The sequence below is a fragment of the Pseudoliparis swirei genome, chromosome 1 (genome assembly GCF_029220125.1).
Source record: "Pseudoliparis swirei isolate HS2019 ecotype Mariana Trench chromosome 1, NWPU_hadal_v1, whole genome shotgun sequence".
In the NCBI taxonomy this organism is placed as follows: Eukaryota; Metazoa; Chordata; class Actinopteri; order Perciformes; family Liparidae; genus Pseudoliparis; species Pseudoliparis swirei.
In genome coordinates this window covers 22,507,817-22,524,752 of record NC_079388.1, presented here as the reverse complement: position 1 = coordinate 22,524,752, position 16,936 = coordinate 22,507,817, and the positions used below count along the sequence as shown (strand labels likewise).

The following is a 16,936-nucleotide window of genomic DNA, read 5'->3' as shown; positions in this document are numbered from 1 at the left end:
CAAATACACCCGACTCCCAAAAACTTAACTCACAAATACTAAAATACTAACCACAAATGCAACCTGAAACACCAAAATACTGGCATCTCAACTAACTCCAGACCTGCCATACTAATAATTACAAAATAACTTACTTTCCCAACTGGCATAAATTTTACTACCCCTACGGGGAGTACTACAATTTTACTACTGCCACATACATTACATTTACACTAACTGTTCACAAGTTATACTACTGCCACAACTGGGTAAATAAGTTATACCTGCCACAACTGTTAATAATTAAATTCCCCAACTTTAAAATTAATACTCACAATGTATACTACTACACTACGTATACTACAGATACACTGCCCCATACTGGTATACACAAGTTAACCACAAATGTGTAATACAAGTTATACCCAAAATACTCATACTAACAAGTTATACTACCTGCACATACTTTAGACAAAAGTTATACTATGCCACATACTGTGATACAATTTTACTACTGCCACATACTGTAGTACTAAGTTATACTACTGACATACGGTGATACTTAACCATGACTACTGTCTAAGTTTTCTTGGCAATACGGAATATGCCAAAATACGGGAGGACTGTTATCCCAAAGCCAATACGGAACTCAGTTAATCAAAAACTGGTAGATCAAGTATAAGACTTGATACTAATATCCAGACATACGGAGACCTTTTTCCTAGCCCTAGGACAGAACTCGGATCAAAGTATACACGCCAAAGAGCTCATTTCCTAGCCCAAAGGAGCTACAAATTTACCTGCCTCTTGAGTAACCAAATTATACACTGCCCATACGAACTACAAGAACCTCCCAACTGTTAGAGAACGAAACTATCACCAAGTATACTGAAAGGATCCAAAGTAAGACTCCAATTAACTAAAATGAACCAAATTTTCCAAACTTTCCTACCCAACTGCATACTCAATTACCCAACCCAAACGTGATACTATAACCAACCCAAAAAAGGAAAATAATTTAAACGATAATGCCAAGTTAGTATCTAGTCCTAGGGAAACTAGTTATCAGGATAACGAGCTCGTTACTACTCCAATATGGTAGAAAATACCCGCCAATTTATAGTTAAAGAACTCAAGGTACCTGAAAAGGTATTAGATACATGCCAAACTGTGTATCCCAACCCAATTAAAGCCAAGGTTCTAGGTCCATAAAAACTATCTCTATCAACAGAAGGACTAAAGGTTACTCAGTTTTGCAATAGTGGAAAACGTTAAATAAGAAACCGTGTATAACCCAAAGGAAAAAATGCCAAACTGTTGGCAAAGAGAAGGAACTTCTCCCAGCTCCTTAAAAGACTCTGGTATCCTTTCTACAAAGGAAAAAAGCCATATCTTAAGCAAACAAGGTATGTAAACTGCAATTGTATAACCCCCCTTTTAGCCAGAACCCCATTACCTAAACTAAAAATAAAGAGAGCACGGAAAAGGCTGTGAACTAAAACCAGGGAACAGGTAAAACTCAGTAAAAGGACAGCCTAGTGGTAGGGACAAAGTTAGGTTAGCCAATACTAAGCTCAGTTTAAAACTAAACCTAAAGGGACATAGGTACGCAAGGAGAACTCAGTTTAAGCCCATAGGAGAAAGAGCTCAGTGCACTAAGGTTAAGAGCTCAGGAGTAACTATGGCACAAGCTTGGGGGGAAAGGTAGCCCAAGTCTCTAAAGGAAAGGGAAAAGCCCCATTACTAAGTCCAAAGGAAAAGCTCTTATCCAAAGGCTAAGGAAGAGTATCTAGCCCCCAAAAGGGAGGCTCAGTGTCTAACGCCACAAGAAGAAACTAGTGTATCCTAAATCCATATGGGAAGGAGAAACTCAGTGTCCAACGCCAAAGGGAGGAGGTTACCAAGTCATAGGAAAAAGTCTAGACCAAAGTCCAAGAAGAGGGGGAACCATGTTCCTAAGCCCTAAAGTGGGGACCCGGACCTAGGTTAAAGGACCAAAGCTCTAAGGAACATAGGACTCAGCTGTGGGTTCCCTAAAAGAAGTGAACAAGGACGTTATCCTAAATTACCATAAGGAGGGAAGCATCCACCAAAGACTTAGTGGCAATTCACTAGCCCATTGGGGAACAATTACTCAAGCCCATAACAGACAACAAGCCCGTTGATACTGGCACAAAGCCAGGGGATATATTAGCTCCCAAAGCAAGGGCTATGGCCAAGTTTATGGGAAAGGTCAGACTAAGGTAAAGGCCAACAGTGGGAAAAGGTACCACAAGCTCTTGGATAACTGTACTCAAGCCTCAGGGGGAATATTCCAAAGCTTAGGGAACAAGGTTAACTCTAGGGGAACAATTTGGTTCTACAACTCTAGTGCCACACCTTTTGTCAGGGCTCTAGTAAGGGACTGGACCCAAGTCTGTGACAACTTATGGTACAAAGCTCTCATGGGGTAACATGGTACAACTCTTAGTGGGGAACCAGGTAAAATACGCTCCTAGTGGGGTAACATGGACTACAACCTCTATGGGAAAGGGTACACAAGTCTCTAGTGGGAAACATGGTACTACAAGCTCTTGGCACTGGACCACAAAGTTCATGGGCAACACAAGCTTTAGTGGGAACATGGATAACAAGCCTCATGGGGTAAGGTACACAAGCCCCTAGGGAACGGCTAAAGCTCTAAGCCGGGGGTAAAGGACCAAGTCTCTAGTGGGAAGGTAACAAGCTCTTTTATCCCTGGTAACAACCTTGTTGGGGTTTAAATGGATACAAGCCTCTAGTGGGTAACATGGTCTAACCTCAGGGGACAGGTAACTCATGGGTAAAGGGCTACAAGGTTCTAGGGGGAACATGGAAAGCTCATGTTAAGGTAAAAGCAGGTACTAAAGCCTTAGGGGGAATAGTGTAAGCTAAAGGGGGTACATTCCAAAGTCCTAGGTGGGTACGTAACCATCCTAAAATGGGGAACAGGTAACCCCAGGGGAAGCTACAAATCTGGAGAAAGGCTCAGCCTTTGTGGGGTAAATGTACTAAAGCTCTCTTAGTGGGGAAATGGACTACCCTAAAAGGGGGGATGTGGCAACAGGAGGCTCCTATGGGAGATGGTACTACAAGTCCAGTGGGAAAGGTACTCAAGTCTCTAGGGTAAATGGACACAAACCTCTAGTGGGGTAACATGTACTAAAGCATGGTAAAAAGGGGAACATGTCTCAAATCCTAGGGGTAACTATGGAAACCCCTTTTAAGGGAAAGGTCTCAACCTCGTAAATGGTCCAAAGCCTCGTGCAACTGGGGAAACACCTTTCTGCGCCATAGTGGGGAAAGCCAGTCTAAAACCATGGCCTAACGCTGCCCATGGCAAAATGGTATCAAGTCATGGAACATGTATAAAGCCTCAGTGGCCCATGGGCTAGCCTCTGGGGTAACATGGTCTAACTCTTATGGTCATTCTCCTACTTAGCCCTTTAAGTTCTTTAGTCTCAACTCTCTAGTGGGAATGGTACTACAAGCCTCTATTTGGGGTAACATTACTACAGCTCTCTTGGGTCATGGACTGGCCCCTCTTAGTTGGGCACATGTACTAAGCCTCTATGGGTTAATGTACGCTCCTTTATGGTACCTTACAAACCCCTTTTGGGTATATGGTACAACCCTCAGTGGGTAACTGTAAATCACCTCTAGTGGGTAATGTCTACAGCTCTTCTGTGGGACATGACTACAACTCTCTAGTGGGGTATTCACATTCTGTTAAAATGTCTCAAGCTTTATGGTATCTCCTAAGCTTCATGGGGTTATTACTACAAGTCTCTTGGGGACGGGTACTACAACTCCCCATGGGGTTCTAGTGGGTTACAGGTCTCAATCTCATAGTGGTACTCAAGTCTCATTTCGTACTAAACTTCTATGGGCCCTTGTGGGTTATGGTACTGTCAACCTCTCATGCTGGGTTACAGCCAGCCGGGGTAACTATCGCCTTACAGTTAACTTTTAGTGGGAAATTTACTCTAAATCTCTGGGTAACATCCTCAAGCTTGTTTCTTCCCCATGGGAAATGGTAACACCATGGACTCTCAAGCTCTCTTTGGGGTCCTCATTAAAGTCTCAAGTCATGGGTCTTACTCGTCTTCTAGGGTTCTGGTCTATTTATGGTCCATATCCTAGTTAACAGCTTCCCGTTTGGGTACATGGAGCTTTCAGCTGTCTTTAACCCAAAACTCAACCTCCTGACGTTACATGGTACTACGTTTTCCTATGGGAAAATTTGGCTCCTTTCTTGAGGGTACTGTCACGCTGTTTTACTAGTAACTTGGACTCTAAACATTCTCATGATGCTTACCTCTATTACTTCTTTTTCTTCATTGACTGTCTTCATCTTTAAAGACTGTTTCTAGCTCCCTCTATTGTGTTTTCCTCCTTTTTATGGGTTTCCCCCCTTAGAGTTCATCCCTCTGTGTCTTCAACTCCTTTTTGAATCATTTATACGTCCTTATGTCTGTCTTATCCTTATTGGTCTTACCCTTATTGACTTACCTCCTATTGACTTTTCCCTTCATTGCTTCTTTTCCCCTTGACGTCTTCATCCCCTCATTACTGTTTCACCTCCTTCACTTTCTCTTCCTATCTTTTTCCTCCTTCTTCTTCTTTCATCCTCCTCATTTACTTCTTCATCCTCCTCATTGACTGTCTCTATCCTCCTCTTGTCTTCATCCTCCTTCATTGACTGTTCATCCTCCTCATTCTGTCTTTCCTCCTCATTGACTGTCTTCACCCCCTTCATTGACTGGTTTTATCTCCTCTTACTTTCTCTCCCCTTGGTTTCCTCCTTCATTGCCTTTTCCTCCTCATTGCTGTTTCATCCTCCTCTTGACTGTCTCTCCTCCTCTTGACTGTTTTTCCTTCATACTGCCCCCTTTATTGATTTTCACTCCCGCTTTTTCCCCCCCCCTTTTTACTGTTTCACCCCTTTTTTTTTCAACTCCTTCATTGGGGTTTTCCTTTCAGCTTTTTTTAATGTCTTCACCTTTTTTTTGGGCTTACCTCCCATTGGTTTTATTCTCCCGCTTCCTTTTTTTTCCCTAACTTTTATTTTAATGTTTTTTCCTCCTTTTAATGTTTTTTCCCCTTTTTATGTTTTTTTTTCTTTTTTCTCCCCCTTTATTTTCCCCTTTTTTTCACCCCCCTTTTCTTCACCCCCTCTTAGTTTTAAATTTCCCCCAAAGCTTTCCCCCCCTTTTTTACTTCTTTCCTCCTCCCCATTGTTTTTCCTTTAGATTTTATCCTCCCCAATTTCCCCTTAACTCCCATTACCCACCCCCTTTTTGACCCCTTTTTCCCCCATTTTCTTTACCCCTTTTCTTTTCTTTTTTAAAACGTTTTTCCCCCCCCCCTTTTTTCCCCCCGACCCCCCTTTTTTTCTTCTTTTTTTCTTCCTTACCCCCGATTTTTCCCCCCTTCCCCCTTTTTTTTCCCTCCCCTTTTTTTCTTTTTTAACCCTTTTTTTGGGTTTTCCCCCCCCTTTTTTCTTTCCCCCCCTTTTTCTTCCTTAACTGTTTCATCCTCCCCTTGACGATTCCCCCGGCCTCCCCCCTTTCTGTTTCTCCCCTTATTTACGTTTATTTTCTTAGCTTTTCCCCCTTTTTTCCCCCTTTCCTTTTTTTTCCTTATTTGTCTTCATTTTTTTCCCTTAAACTCCCCTTTGATTTCTTTTTGACCTTCATTCTTCTTTTCCCCCCCATTTCTTCCATCCTCCTTTATTACTGTCTTCATCCTCCCTTTTCCCTTTTTCTCCTTTCATTGACTGTTTCATCCCCCTCATTGATGTTTATCCTCCTTATTTACGTCTTCATCCTCCCTTTTTATTCTTCCCCCTTCATTGACTTTTCTTCCTTCTTTTTTTCCCCTTTCTTTTCTTCCTTCATTCCCCTTTTCCCCTTTTTTTATTTTTTTCTTCTTCCCTCCCATTGACTGTCTTCATTCCCCCCTTTTTTTTCCTCCCTTTTTTCCCTTCTTTTCCCCCTTTTGTGTTCATCCCCCTCATTGACTTTTCATTCCCCCCCGTTTCATCCCCCCTTTTTTTCTTCCTTTTTTAAACCTTTCCCCTTCTTGTTCTTTTCCCCCCCTCATTGACTGTTTCCCTTTTCTTTTCTTTTCCCCCGGAAACCCCCTTTGACTGTCTTCATTCCCCCCTTTCCCCCCCTTTAAATTTTTCCCCCCCCTTCCCCTTTTTCCCCCTTAAATTTTTCCCCCCTCATTACGTCTTCCCCCTCATTTGGGCTTCCTTTCCTTTTCCCCCTCATTACTGTTTCATCCTCCTTTCTGCTTCATCCTCCTTCATTGACTGAGTTTAAAAGTTGGTAAAAGTGAAAAACAGATGTTTTATTTATTACTATTATAGATAAATATACCCTTTTTGTATTTATGGTACCATATTGTTTTTTTGGTATTGTATTGAATTCTGGTTTGGGTATCATGATATTTATGGCAGGTATGTAATATGTTAAAATTATAAAAGTATCGTGACAAACAGGTGGAGACAGAACAGATTCAGGAAAAGTCCATGAGGACTGTTCCCAAAAAAAAAGGAAGTTGGTTCATGAATGACTTTAACCCTTTTTTTTATTTTTCTATAGGTGCACTAGATTATAAGGCGCACTGTCAATGAATGGTCTATTTTCGATCTTTTTCAAAAAAAGCGCCCCAAAACGGGGGAAAAAACTTTTTTTCGTAATCTTTTTGGGAGTTGCTGCGAGACGGGAGTTCGTGGGATAGAGATTACGTCTTTTTATAAAACGAAGCACCAAGAAGGACCCCGGGCATTGATATTCATGTCCTGTGCTAACCCGTTTCCTTCAGTCAATAGAGACCAAGATGCTGCCTCTGTTCAATAACCCACTGTTCAATTTTTTCCCCTAACTGTGGCCATCTCGCGTTCCCAAACCCGTGTGGTCTTCTTTACTTTGCTCATCTTCTTGCTTCCTCCACTTTCCCCCTTGATTCATTGATGTTGAATTCTCCAGCTGCTCTATTCCCATGTTCTACTGCGTGACTGATAGCCTTGAGTTTGAAGTCCCGGTGTCTTTGACAGGTGCCATTTGGGATTTCCCCTTTTTTTTAACACAAAACCCACCCCTTTTTTAAAAATTTTTTTTTAAAAAGGTTCCTGGGGCCTAAAATTTGGGGTAAAAACCAGAATTAATCCAAAAGGGGGTTATCCCCTTTTTTTTTAAAATTTTTTCAAAAAAATCGGTTTTATATACCATGTATATTTGTTATTACTATCATTATAGGGCTGAGTCAGAGCGGAGGACCTTTTGTTCTTAAACTGTTTATTTAGATTTGTGGTCAGAACAATAAAATGACTGTAGTTGTGGTTCTAAAAGCTTTGAGGCTTCAAACAACGTGGGTGTGGTGAAAAAAAAAAAAAAAGTCACTTGCCCCCCCCCCGTTGTCACCTTTTTCACCCCTCATGAGTTTGCAGGTATGCATCAGAGAGGTCACAGTGATCAGGACTAGTCATCAGAGAGGTAACAGGGTTCAGGACTAGTCGTCATAGAGGTCACAGGGTTCAGGACTAGTCATCAGAGAGGTCACAGGGATCAGGACTAGTCATCAGAGAGGTCACAGGGATCAGGACTAGTCATCAGAGAGGTCACAGGGTTCAGGACGCTAGAGGAAAGGTAACCCAAGGGGGATCAGGACTAGTCATCAGAGAGGGCACAGGGTTTAGGACTGTCGTCAAAAGGCAAAAGGATCAGGACTAGTCATCAAAAGGTACAGGGTCAGGACTAGTCGTCAAGAGGGCACAGGGTTTAGGACTGTCATCAAAAGGTAAAAGGTTTAGGACTAGTCATCAAGAGGTACAGGGTCAGGACTAGTCATCAGAGAGGTCACATGCATCAGGACTAGTCATCAGAGAGGTCACAGGGTTCAGGACTAGTCGTCAGAGAGGTCACAGGGTTCAGGACTAAAAGGTACAGGGTCAGGACTAGTCTCAAGAGGTCACAGGGTCAGGACCTTGTCATCAGAGAGGTAAAAGGGTTTAGGACTAGTCTAAAAGGTCACAGGGTTCAGGACTAGTCATCAGAGAGGTCACGGATCAGGACTAGTCATCAGAGAGGTCACAGGGTTCAGGACTAGTCATCAGAGAGGTCACAGGATCAGGACTAGTCATCAGAGAGGTCACAGTGATCAGGACTAGTCATCAGAGAGGTCACAGGGATCAGGACTAGTCATCAGAGAGGTCACAGGATCAGGACTAGTCATCAGAGGTCACAGGCATCAGGACTAGTTTAGAGGGTTTAGGACTAGTCATCAAAAGGTCACAGGGATCAGGACTAGTTTGAGAGGAAGGAATCAGGACTAGTCATAAAAGGAAGGCTCAGGCTAGTCATAGAGAGGAAGGCTCAGGACTAGTCATAGAGAGGAAGGCTCAGGACTAGTCCCTAGAAGGTCACAGGCATAGGAAGAAGAGGGGCAGTTTAATCAAAAAAAAAATTTAGTTTTGTATAGCCCAATTTTCCAAAAAAAGCTCAGTGTTTCAACGCCCTAAGAAAGAAAACCCTGGCCAGGAAAAACTCAAAAAACCTAAGGAGAGAGGAGGGGGAGGGCTCAGTGTATCCTAAGGCCATAAGGAGAGAGGCTCAGTGTATCCTAAGCGCCAAAGGAGAGAGGAGCTCAGTGTATCCTAAGCGTCCATAAGGAGAGAGGGCTCAGTGTATCCTGGGGCCCTAAGGGAGAGAGGAGGGCTCAGTGTTCCTAAGCGCCATAAGGAGAGAGGGCTCAGTGTTCCTTCCTAAGGAGAGAGGAGGAGAGAGGGCTCAGTCCGGAAAAGGAGGGGGGGGCTCAGTGTATCCAAGTCCATAAGGAGAGGGAGGAGAGGGCTCAGTTCCTAAGCGTCCATAAGGAGAGGGAGGGAGCTCAGTGTATCTAACGTCCATAAAGGGGAGGGGGAGAGGGGTCAGTGTATCCTAAGCTCCATAAGGGGAGAGAGGGCTCAGTGTATCCTAAGGGCCATAAGGGAGAGGGGAGAGAGGGCCTGTTCCTAACGCCATAAGGAGAGGAGGGCCAGTGTATCCTCTCCATAAAAGAGGAGAGAGGGCTCAGTGTATCCTGCCCATAAGGGAGAGGGAGGGGCCCGTGTTCCTCGTCCATAAAGGAGGGGGGAGGGGGGGGAGGGGCTCAGTGTATCCTGGGGCCATAAGGGGAGGGGGAGGGCTCAGTGTATCCTGGTCCATAAGGAGAGGGGGGGGCTCAGTGTATCCTCGTCCATGGAGAGGAGAGGGGCTCAGTGTATCCAAGCGTCCAAAGGAGGGGAGAGGAGCTCAGTGTATCCTAAGGTCCATAAGGGGGAGAGAGAGGGCTCAGTGTATCCTGCGTCCATAAGGGAGGAGGGGGGCTCAGTGTATCCTAAAACGTCCATAAGGAGAGAGGGAGGGGGAGGGCTCAGTGTATCCTGCTCCATAAAGGGGGAGGGGGAGGGCTCAGTGTTCCTAAGCTCCATAAAGGGGAGAGGGGGGAGGGGCTCAGTGTATCCTAGGAAAGGGGGAGGAGGGCTCAGTGTATCCTGGGCCAAAGGAGAGGGAGGAGGGCTCAGTGTATCCTAACGTCCATAAGGGAGAGGGAGAGGGCTCAGTGTATCCTAAAGTCCATAAGGAGAGGGAGAGAGGGAGTGTTCCTAAGGGCCATAAGGAGAGGAGGGAGGGGAAAAAAGGGGGGGGCTCAGTGTATCCTGCTCCAAAGGAGAGGGGGAGAGAGGGCTCAGTGTATCCTAAGGTCCATAAGGGGGAGGGGGAGGGGGGCTCAGTGTATCCTAAACGTCCATGGGAAAAGGAGAGAGGGCTCAGTGTTTGTCCATAAAAAGAGGAGGAGGGCTCAGTGTATCCTAAAGGGCCATAAGGAGAGGAGGAGGGGCCAGTGTATCCTAAACGTCCATAAGGAGAGGAGAGGGGAGGGCTCAGTGTTCCTAACGTCCATAAGGAGGAGAGGGGCTCAGTGTATCCCGCTCCATAAGGAGAGGGGGGGAGGGGAGGGCTCAGTGTATCCTAAAAGTCCATGGAGAGGGAGGAGGAGCTCAGTGTTTCCCAACTCCATAAAAAGGAGAGGGAGGAGGGCCAGTGTATCCTAAGGGTCCATAAGGAGAGAGAGGGAGGGGGTCAGTGTATCCTAAGTCCATAAGGAGGGAGAGGGCTCAGTGTATCCTAAGGTCCATAAGGGGAGAGGAGGGGGGCTCAGTGTATCCTAAGGGCCATAAGGGGAGAGGAGGAGGGGTCAGTGTTCCCAACCCATAAGGAGGAGGGGGGCTCAGTGTATCCTGGGGCCATAAGGAGAGGGAGAGAGGGCTCAGTGTATCCTAAGGTCCATAAGGAGAGGAGGGGGAGGGCTCAGTGTTCCCCGTCCATAAGGAGAGGAGGAGGGCTCAGTGTATCCTCGTCCATAAGGAGGGGAGGGCTCAGTGTTCCCCGCCATAAGGAGAGGGAGGAGACTCAGTGTATCCGCGTCCATAAAGGGGGGAGGGAGGGCTCAGTGTATCCTGCGTCCATAAGGAGAGGAGGAGGGCCAGTGTATCCTAAGCTCCATAAGGGGGAAAAAGGGAGGAGGCTCAGTGTATCCTAAGGGCCATAAGGAGAGGGGAGGAGAGGGCTCAGTGTATCCTCGCCATAAGGAGAGGGAGAGAGGGCTCAGTGTATCCTAACTCCATAAGGAGAGAGGGGGGGAGGGCTCAGTGTTCCTAAAGGAAAAGGGGGAGGAGGGCCAGTGTTCCTCGTCCATAAGGAGAGAGGAGAGGGCTCAGGGATCCTGGGGTCCATAAGGAGGAGGAGGAGGGCTCAGTGTTCCAAAGTCCATAAGGAGAGGAGGGAGGGCTCAGTGTATCCTGGGGCCATAAAGGGGAGGAGAGGGCTCAGTGTTCCTAACGTCCATGGAGAGAGGGAGGAGGGCTCAGTGTTTCCCGCCATAAGGAGAGGGGGAGAGGCTCAGTGTTCCCAAGCCCATAAGGGGAAGGGGGAGGGCTCAGTGTATCCTAAGCGTCCATAAGGAGGAGAGAGGGCTCAGTGTATCCTAACGCCATAAGGGAGAGGAGGGGGGCTCAGTGTATCCTAAACGCCCAATAAGGGAGAGGAGAGAGGGCTCAGTGTATCCTGGGGCCATAAGGAGAGGGGAGAGCTCAGTGTATCCTAACGCCATAAGGAGAGGGGGGAGGGAGTTATCCTAACGTCCAAAGGAGAGAGAGGGCTCAGTGTTTCCCAAACGTCCATAAGGGGGAGAGGGGAGGGCTCAGTGTTTCCAACGCCATAAGGAGAGGGGGTGTTTCCCGCCATGGAGAGAGGGGAGGGCTCAGTGTTCCTAAACGTCCATAAGGAGAGGGAAAGGGGGGCTCAGTGTTCCTGGTCCATAAGGAGGAGGAGGGGGTCAGTGTATCCTAAGTCCATAAAGGAGAGGAGGAGGAGCTCAGTGTTCCTCGTCCATAAGGAGGAGGAGAGGGCTCAGTGTTCCTAACCCATAAGGAGGGGGGAGGAGAGGGCTCAGTGTATCCTCCCATAAGGGAGAGGAGAGGGGGGCTCAGTGTATCCTAAAAGCCATAAAGGGGAGAGGAGGGGAGGGCTCAGTGTATCCTGGGCCATAAGGAGAGAGGAGAGGGCTCAGTGTATCCTCGCCATAAGGAGAGAGGGGGAGGAGCCAGTGTATCCTAAGCGCCATAAGGGGGAGAGGAGAGAGGGCTCAGTGTTCCTCGTCCATAAAGGAGGGGGAGAGGGGTCAGTGTTCCTAACTCCATAAGGAGAGAGGAGGGCTCAGGGTTTCCCAAACCCATAAGGGAGGGGGGAGGGCTCAGTGTATCCTAAGCCCATAAGGAGAGAGGAGGGGGGCTCAGTGTATCCTAAACGCCATAAGGAGAGAGGAGGGAGAGGGCCAGTGTATCCTAAGCGCCATAAGGGGGGGGAGGGGGGGGCTCAGTGTATCCTCGTCCATAAGGAGAGGGAGGGGAGGGCCAGTGTATCCTAAACGCCATAAGGAGGAAAGGGGGGGAAAAGGGGAGGGGGGGCCCGTGTATCCTAACGCCATAAGGAGAGGGAGAGGGCTCAGTGTTCCTAAACGTCCATAAGGAGAGGAGGGGGGAGGGCTCAGTGTATCCTTCCCCTAAGGAGAGGGGGAGGGCTCAGTGTATCCTAACGCCATAAGGAGAGGGGAGGGGAGGGCTCAGTGTTCCTGCCCATAAAAAGGGGGAGAGGGCTCAGTGTATCCTCGTCCATAAGGAGAGGGAGAGGAGGGCTCAGTGTATCCTAAACGTCCATAAGGAGAGAGGAGGGGAGGGCTCAGTGTTCCAAAAGTCCATAAGGAGAGGGAGAGGGAGTGTTCCTGCGCCATAAGGAGAGGAGGGCTCAGTGTTCCTCGTCCATAAGGAGAGAGGAGGGGGAGGGCTCAGTGTATCCTAAATCCATAAGGAGAGAGGAGAGGAGGGCTCAGGGATCCTAAGCTCCATGGGGGAGGAGAGAGGGCTCAGTGTATCCTAAGGCCATAAGGAGGAGGGAGGGCCAGTGTATCCTAACGCCATGGAGAGGGAGAGAGGGCTCAGTGTTCCTAAACGTCCATAAGGAGGAGGGGGAGGGCTCAGTGTTCCTCGTCCATAAGGAGAGGAGGAGGAGGGCTCAGTGTATCCTCGCCATAAGGAGAGAGGAGGAGAGGGCTCAGTGTATCCTAAGGCCATAAGGAGGGAGGAGAGGGAGTGTATCCTAAAAGCCATAAGGAGAGAGGAGGAGGGCCAGTGTTCCAAACGCCATAAGGAGAGAGGAGGGAGGGCTCAGTGTATCCCCGTCCATAAAGGAGGGGGAGGGCTCAGTGTATCCTAATCCATAAGGGGGGAGGAGAGGGGAGGGCCAGTGTATCCTGCGCCATAAGGAGAGAGAGAGGGGGGCTCAGTGTATCCTGCCCATAAGGAGAGAGGGAGGGGAGGGCTCAGTGTATCCTGGGCCATAAGGGAGGAGGAGGGGAGGGGGGCTCAGTGTTCCTAAAAGTCCAAAGGAGAGGGAGGGGAGGGCTCAGTGTATCCTAAGCCCATAAGGAGAGGGGGAGAGAGGGCTCAGTGTATCCTGCCATGGGGGAGGGAGAGGAGGGCCAGTGTTCCGCGCCATAAGGAGAGAGGAGAGGGGTCAGTGTTCCTGGGCCCCTAAGGGAGAGGGGGGCTCAGTGTTCCTAACCCCTGGGAAGAGGAGAGGGGGGCCAGTGTATCCAACTCCATAAGGAGAGAGGAGGAGGGGCTCAGTGTTCCTGCCCATAAAGGAGGGAGAGGGCTCAGTGTATCCTAACTCCATAAGGGAGAGAGGAGGGCTCAGTGTTTTCCATAAGGAGAAGGGGAGGGAGGGCCAGTGTATCCTAAGCCCATAAAGGGGGAGGAGGGGGAGGGCTAGTGTATCCTAAACGTCCATAAGGAGAGAGGAGAGGGGGCTCAGTGTTCCTAAGGGCCATAAAAGGAGAGGAGAGGAGTCAGTGTTCCTAAACGTCCATAAGGAGAGAGAGGGAGTGTATCCAAGTCCATAAGGAGGAGGGAGGGCCAGTGTTTCCCAACGCCATAAGGGAGGAGGGGCTCAGTGTATCCTAAGCCATGGAGAGAGGAGAGGAGGGCTCAGTGTATCCTAAGGCCCTAAGGGAGAGGAGGAGGGCTCAGTGTTCCTAAGGCCATAAGGAGAGGGGGAGGGGGGCTCAGGGATCCCGCCATAAGGGAGGGAGAGAGGGCTCAGTGTATCCTAACGTCCATAAGGAGGGGGGGGAGGAAGGGGGGGCTCAGTGTATCCTAAAGGCCCTAAGGAGAGGGAGAGGGCTCAGTGTATCCTAAAAGTCCATAAGGAGAGGGGGAGAGGGCTCAGTGTTCCTAAGCGTCCATAAGGGGGGAGGAGGAGGGAGTGTATCCTAAGCGCCATAAGGAGAGAGGAGGGGGGGCTCAGTGTATCCTAACGCCATAAGGGGGGAGGGAGAGGGCTCAGTGTATCCTAAGCGTCCATAAGGAGGGGGAGAGAGGGGCTCAGTGTTCCTAACGTCCATAAAAAAAGGGGAGAGGCCAGTGTTCCTAACGCCATAAGGGAGAGGGGGGGAGAGTGTTCCCAAGGGCCATAAGGAGAGGAGAGGGCCAGTGTTCCTAACGCCATGGGAGAGGAGGAGGGGTCAGTGTATCCTGCCCATAAGGAGAGGGGGAGGGCCAGTGTATCCCGCCAAAGGAGAGGAGGAGGAGCTCAGTGTCCTAAGGCCATAAGGAGAGAGGAGAGGAGGGGTCAGTGTATCCTAAAGGAGGAGGGGGAGGGAGCTCAGTGTATCCTAACGTCCATAAGGAGAGGGGAAAGGGGGAAAAAAGGGGAGGGGGGCTCAGTGTATCCTAACGCCATAAGGAGAGAGGAGAGGGGCTCAGTGTTCCTGCGCCATAAGGGAGAGGAGGGAGGGCTCAGTGTATCCTAACTCCATAAGGGAGAGGAGGGGGGCTCAGTGTATCCTAAACGCCATAAGGAGAGGGAGAGGGCTCAGTGTATCCTGCGCCATAAGGAGAGGGGGAGAGGGGTTTCCTAAGGTCCATAAGGGGGAGGAGGAGGGCTCAGTGTATCCTAACGTCCATAGGAGAGGAGGGCTCAGGGATCCTAACGTCCATAAGGGGGAGGGGAGAGGGCTCAGTGTATCCTCGTCCATAAGGAGAGGAGGGGGAGGGCTCAGTGTTCCTAAACGTCCATAAGGAGAGAGGGGAGAGGGGCTCAGTGTTCCTAAACGCCATAAGGGAGAGAGGGGCTCAGTGTTCCCAACCCATAAGGAGAGAGGAGGGCTCAGTGTATCCTCCCATGGAGAGGAGGAGGGCTCAGTGTTCCTAAGCGCCATGGAGAGGAGAGGGGGGCCAGTGTATCCTAAGGCCATAAGGAGGAGGGGGGAGGGCTCAGTGTATCCTCGCCATAAGGAGGGAGGAGGGCTCAGTGTATCCTAACGTCCATAAGGGAGAGGGGAGGGCCAGTGTATCCTCCCATAAAGGGAGAGGGGAGAGGGCTCAGTGTATCCAAAAATCCATAAGGGGGGGAGGGCTCAGTGTATCCTCGCCATAAGGGAGAGGAGGAGGGCTCAGTGTATCCTAAACGTCCATAAGGGAGAGGAGGAGGGCCAGTGTATCCTAACGTCCATAAGGAGAGGAGAGGGCTCAGTGTTCCTCGCCATAAGGGAGAGGAGACAAGAGGGGGGCTCAGTGTATCCTCGTCCATAAGGAGGAGGAGGGGCTCAGTGTATCCTAAGCGTCCATGGAGAGGGGGAGGAGGGGCTCAGTGTTCCTAACGTCCATAAAAGGGGGAGGGGGTCAGTGTATCCTAAACGCCATAAGGGAGGGGGGGAGGGCCAGTGTATCCTCGTCCATAAGGGGGAGGAGGGGGGAGGGCTCAGTGTATCCTCGCCATAAGGAGAGAGAGGAGAGGGCTCAGTGTATCCTAAGCCCATAAGGAGGAGGAAGGGGTCAGTGTATCCTGCGCCATAAGGAGAGAGGAGGGCTCAGTGTATCCTAACGCCATAAGGGAGAGGAGGAGGGCCAGTGTATCCTAAGCGTCCATAAAAAGGGGAGGGGGGAGGGGGAAAAAGGGGAGAGGGGTCAGTGTTCCTGCCCATAAAAAAAAGGAGGGGAGAGGGGGGGGCTCAGTGTATCCTGGCCATAAGGAGAGGGAGGGGGGCTCAGTGTATCCCGTCCATAAGGAGGAGAGGGGGAGGGGCCCGTGTCCTCCCCCAAGGAGAGAGGAGAGGAGGGGTCAGTGTATCCTGCCATAAGGAGGAGGAGGAGGGCTCAGTGTATCCGGGGGCCCCTGGAGGGGGGAGGAGGGCCAGTGTATCCTAACGCCATAAGGGAGAGAGGAGAGGGGTCAGTGTATCCTAAACGCCATAAGGGGAAAGGGGAGGAGAGGGGGGCTCAGTGTATCCTAAGCCCATAAGGAGAGAGGAGAGAGGGCTCAGTGTATCCTAACGTCCATAAGGAGAGAGGAGAGAGGGCTCAGTGTATCCTAGCGCCATAAGGAGGGGGAGAGGGGGGCTCAGTGTATCCTAAACGCCATAAGGGAGAGGAGGAGGAGCTCAGTGTTTCCCCGCCATAAAAGGAGGAGGAGGGCTCAGTGTTCCCAAAAGCCATAAGGAGAGAGGAGAGGAGGGGTCAGTGTTCCTAAACGTCCATGGAGAGGGAGGAGAGGGCCAGTGTTTCCCAACGCCATAAGGAGAGGGGAGGGAGAGGGCCAGTGTTCCTAAACGCCATGGGAGGGGGGGGGTGTTTCCCAAAAGCCATGGGAGGAGAGGGGGGAGGGCTCAGTGTATCCTAAGGGCCATAAGGAGAGAGGGAGGGCTCAGTGTATCCTAAAAGCCATAAGGAGAGAGGAGAGAGAGGGCTCAGTGTTCCTCGCCATAAGGAGAGAGGAGGGGGGCTCAGTGTTCCCAACGTCCATAAGGAGAGAGGGAGGGAGTGTATCCTAAACGTCCATGGGAGGGGGGGGCTCAGTGTATCCTCGCCATAAGGAGAGGGAGAGGAGGGGTCAGTGTATCCTAACGCCATAAGGAGAGAGGAGGGGAGGGCCCCGTGTTCCTGCCCAAAAAAGGAGGGAGGGGGGGGCTCAGTGTATCCTGCGCCATAAGGAGAGAGGAGGAGCTCAGTGTTTCCCCGCCATAAGGAGGGGAGGAGAGGGCTCAGTGTATCCTGCCCATAAAAGGAGAGGAGGGGTCAGTGTATCCTCCCGCCATAAAGGAGGGGAGGAGAGGGCTCAGTGTTCCTCGTCCATGGGAGAGGGGGAGGGCTCAGTGTATCCTAACGCCATAAGGAGAGAGGAGGGGGAGGGCTCAGTGTTCCTAAGGCCATAAGGAGAGAGGGGGGCTCAGTGTATCCTAACGCCATAAGGAGAGAGGGAGGAGAGGGCTCAGTGTATCCTCGTCCATAAGGGAGGGAGGGGGAGAGAGGGCTCAGTGTTCCTAAAAACCA

At 49.8% G+C, this 16,936-nt stretch overlaps 1 protein-coding gene across 1 annotated transcript in view; it reads left to right on the top strand.

Annotated features, from left to right (window-relative positions):
* The first annotated feature begins 2,486 nt into the window (after positions 1–2,486).
* Positions 2,487–16,936, top strand: part of lrp12 (low density lipoprotein receptor-related protein 12) — a 34,709-nt gene continuing 20,259 nt past the window's right edge. Inside the window, exon 1 of the mRNA XM_056421865.1 lies at positions 2,487–2,512. Coding sequence (XP_056277840.1) covers positions 2,487–2,512 — 26 coding nt within the window. The remainder of the gene's footprint in view (positions 2,513–16,936) is intronic.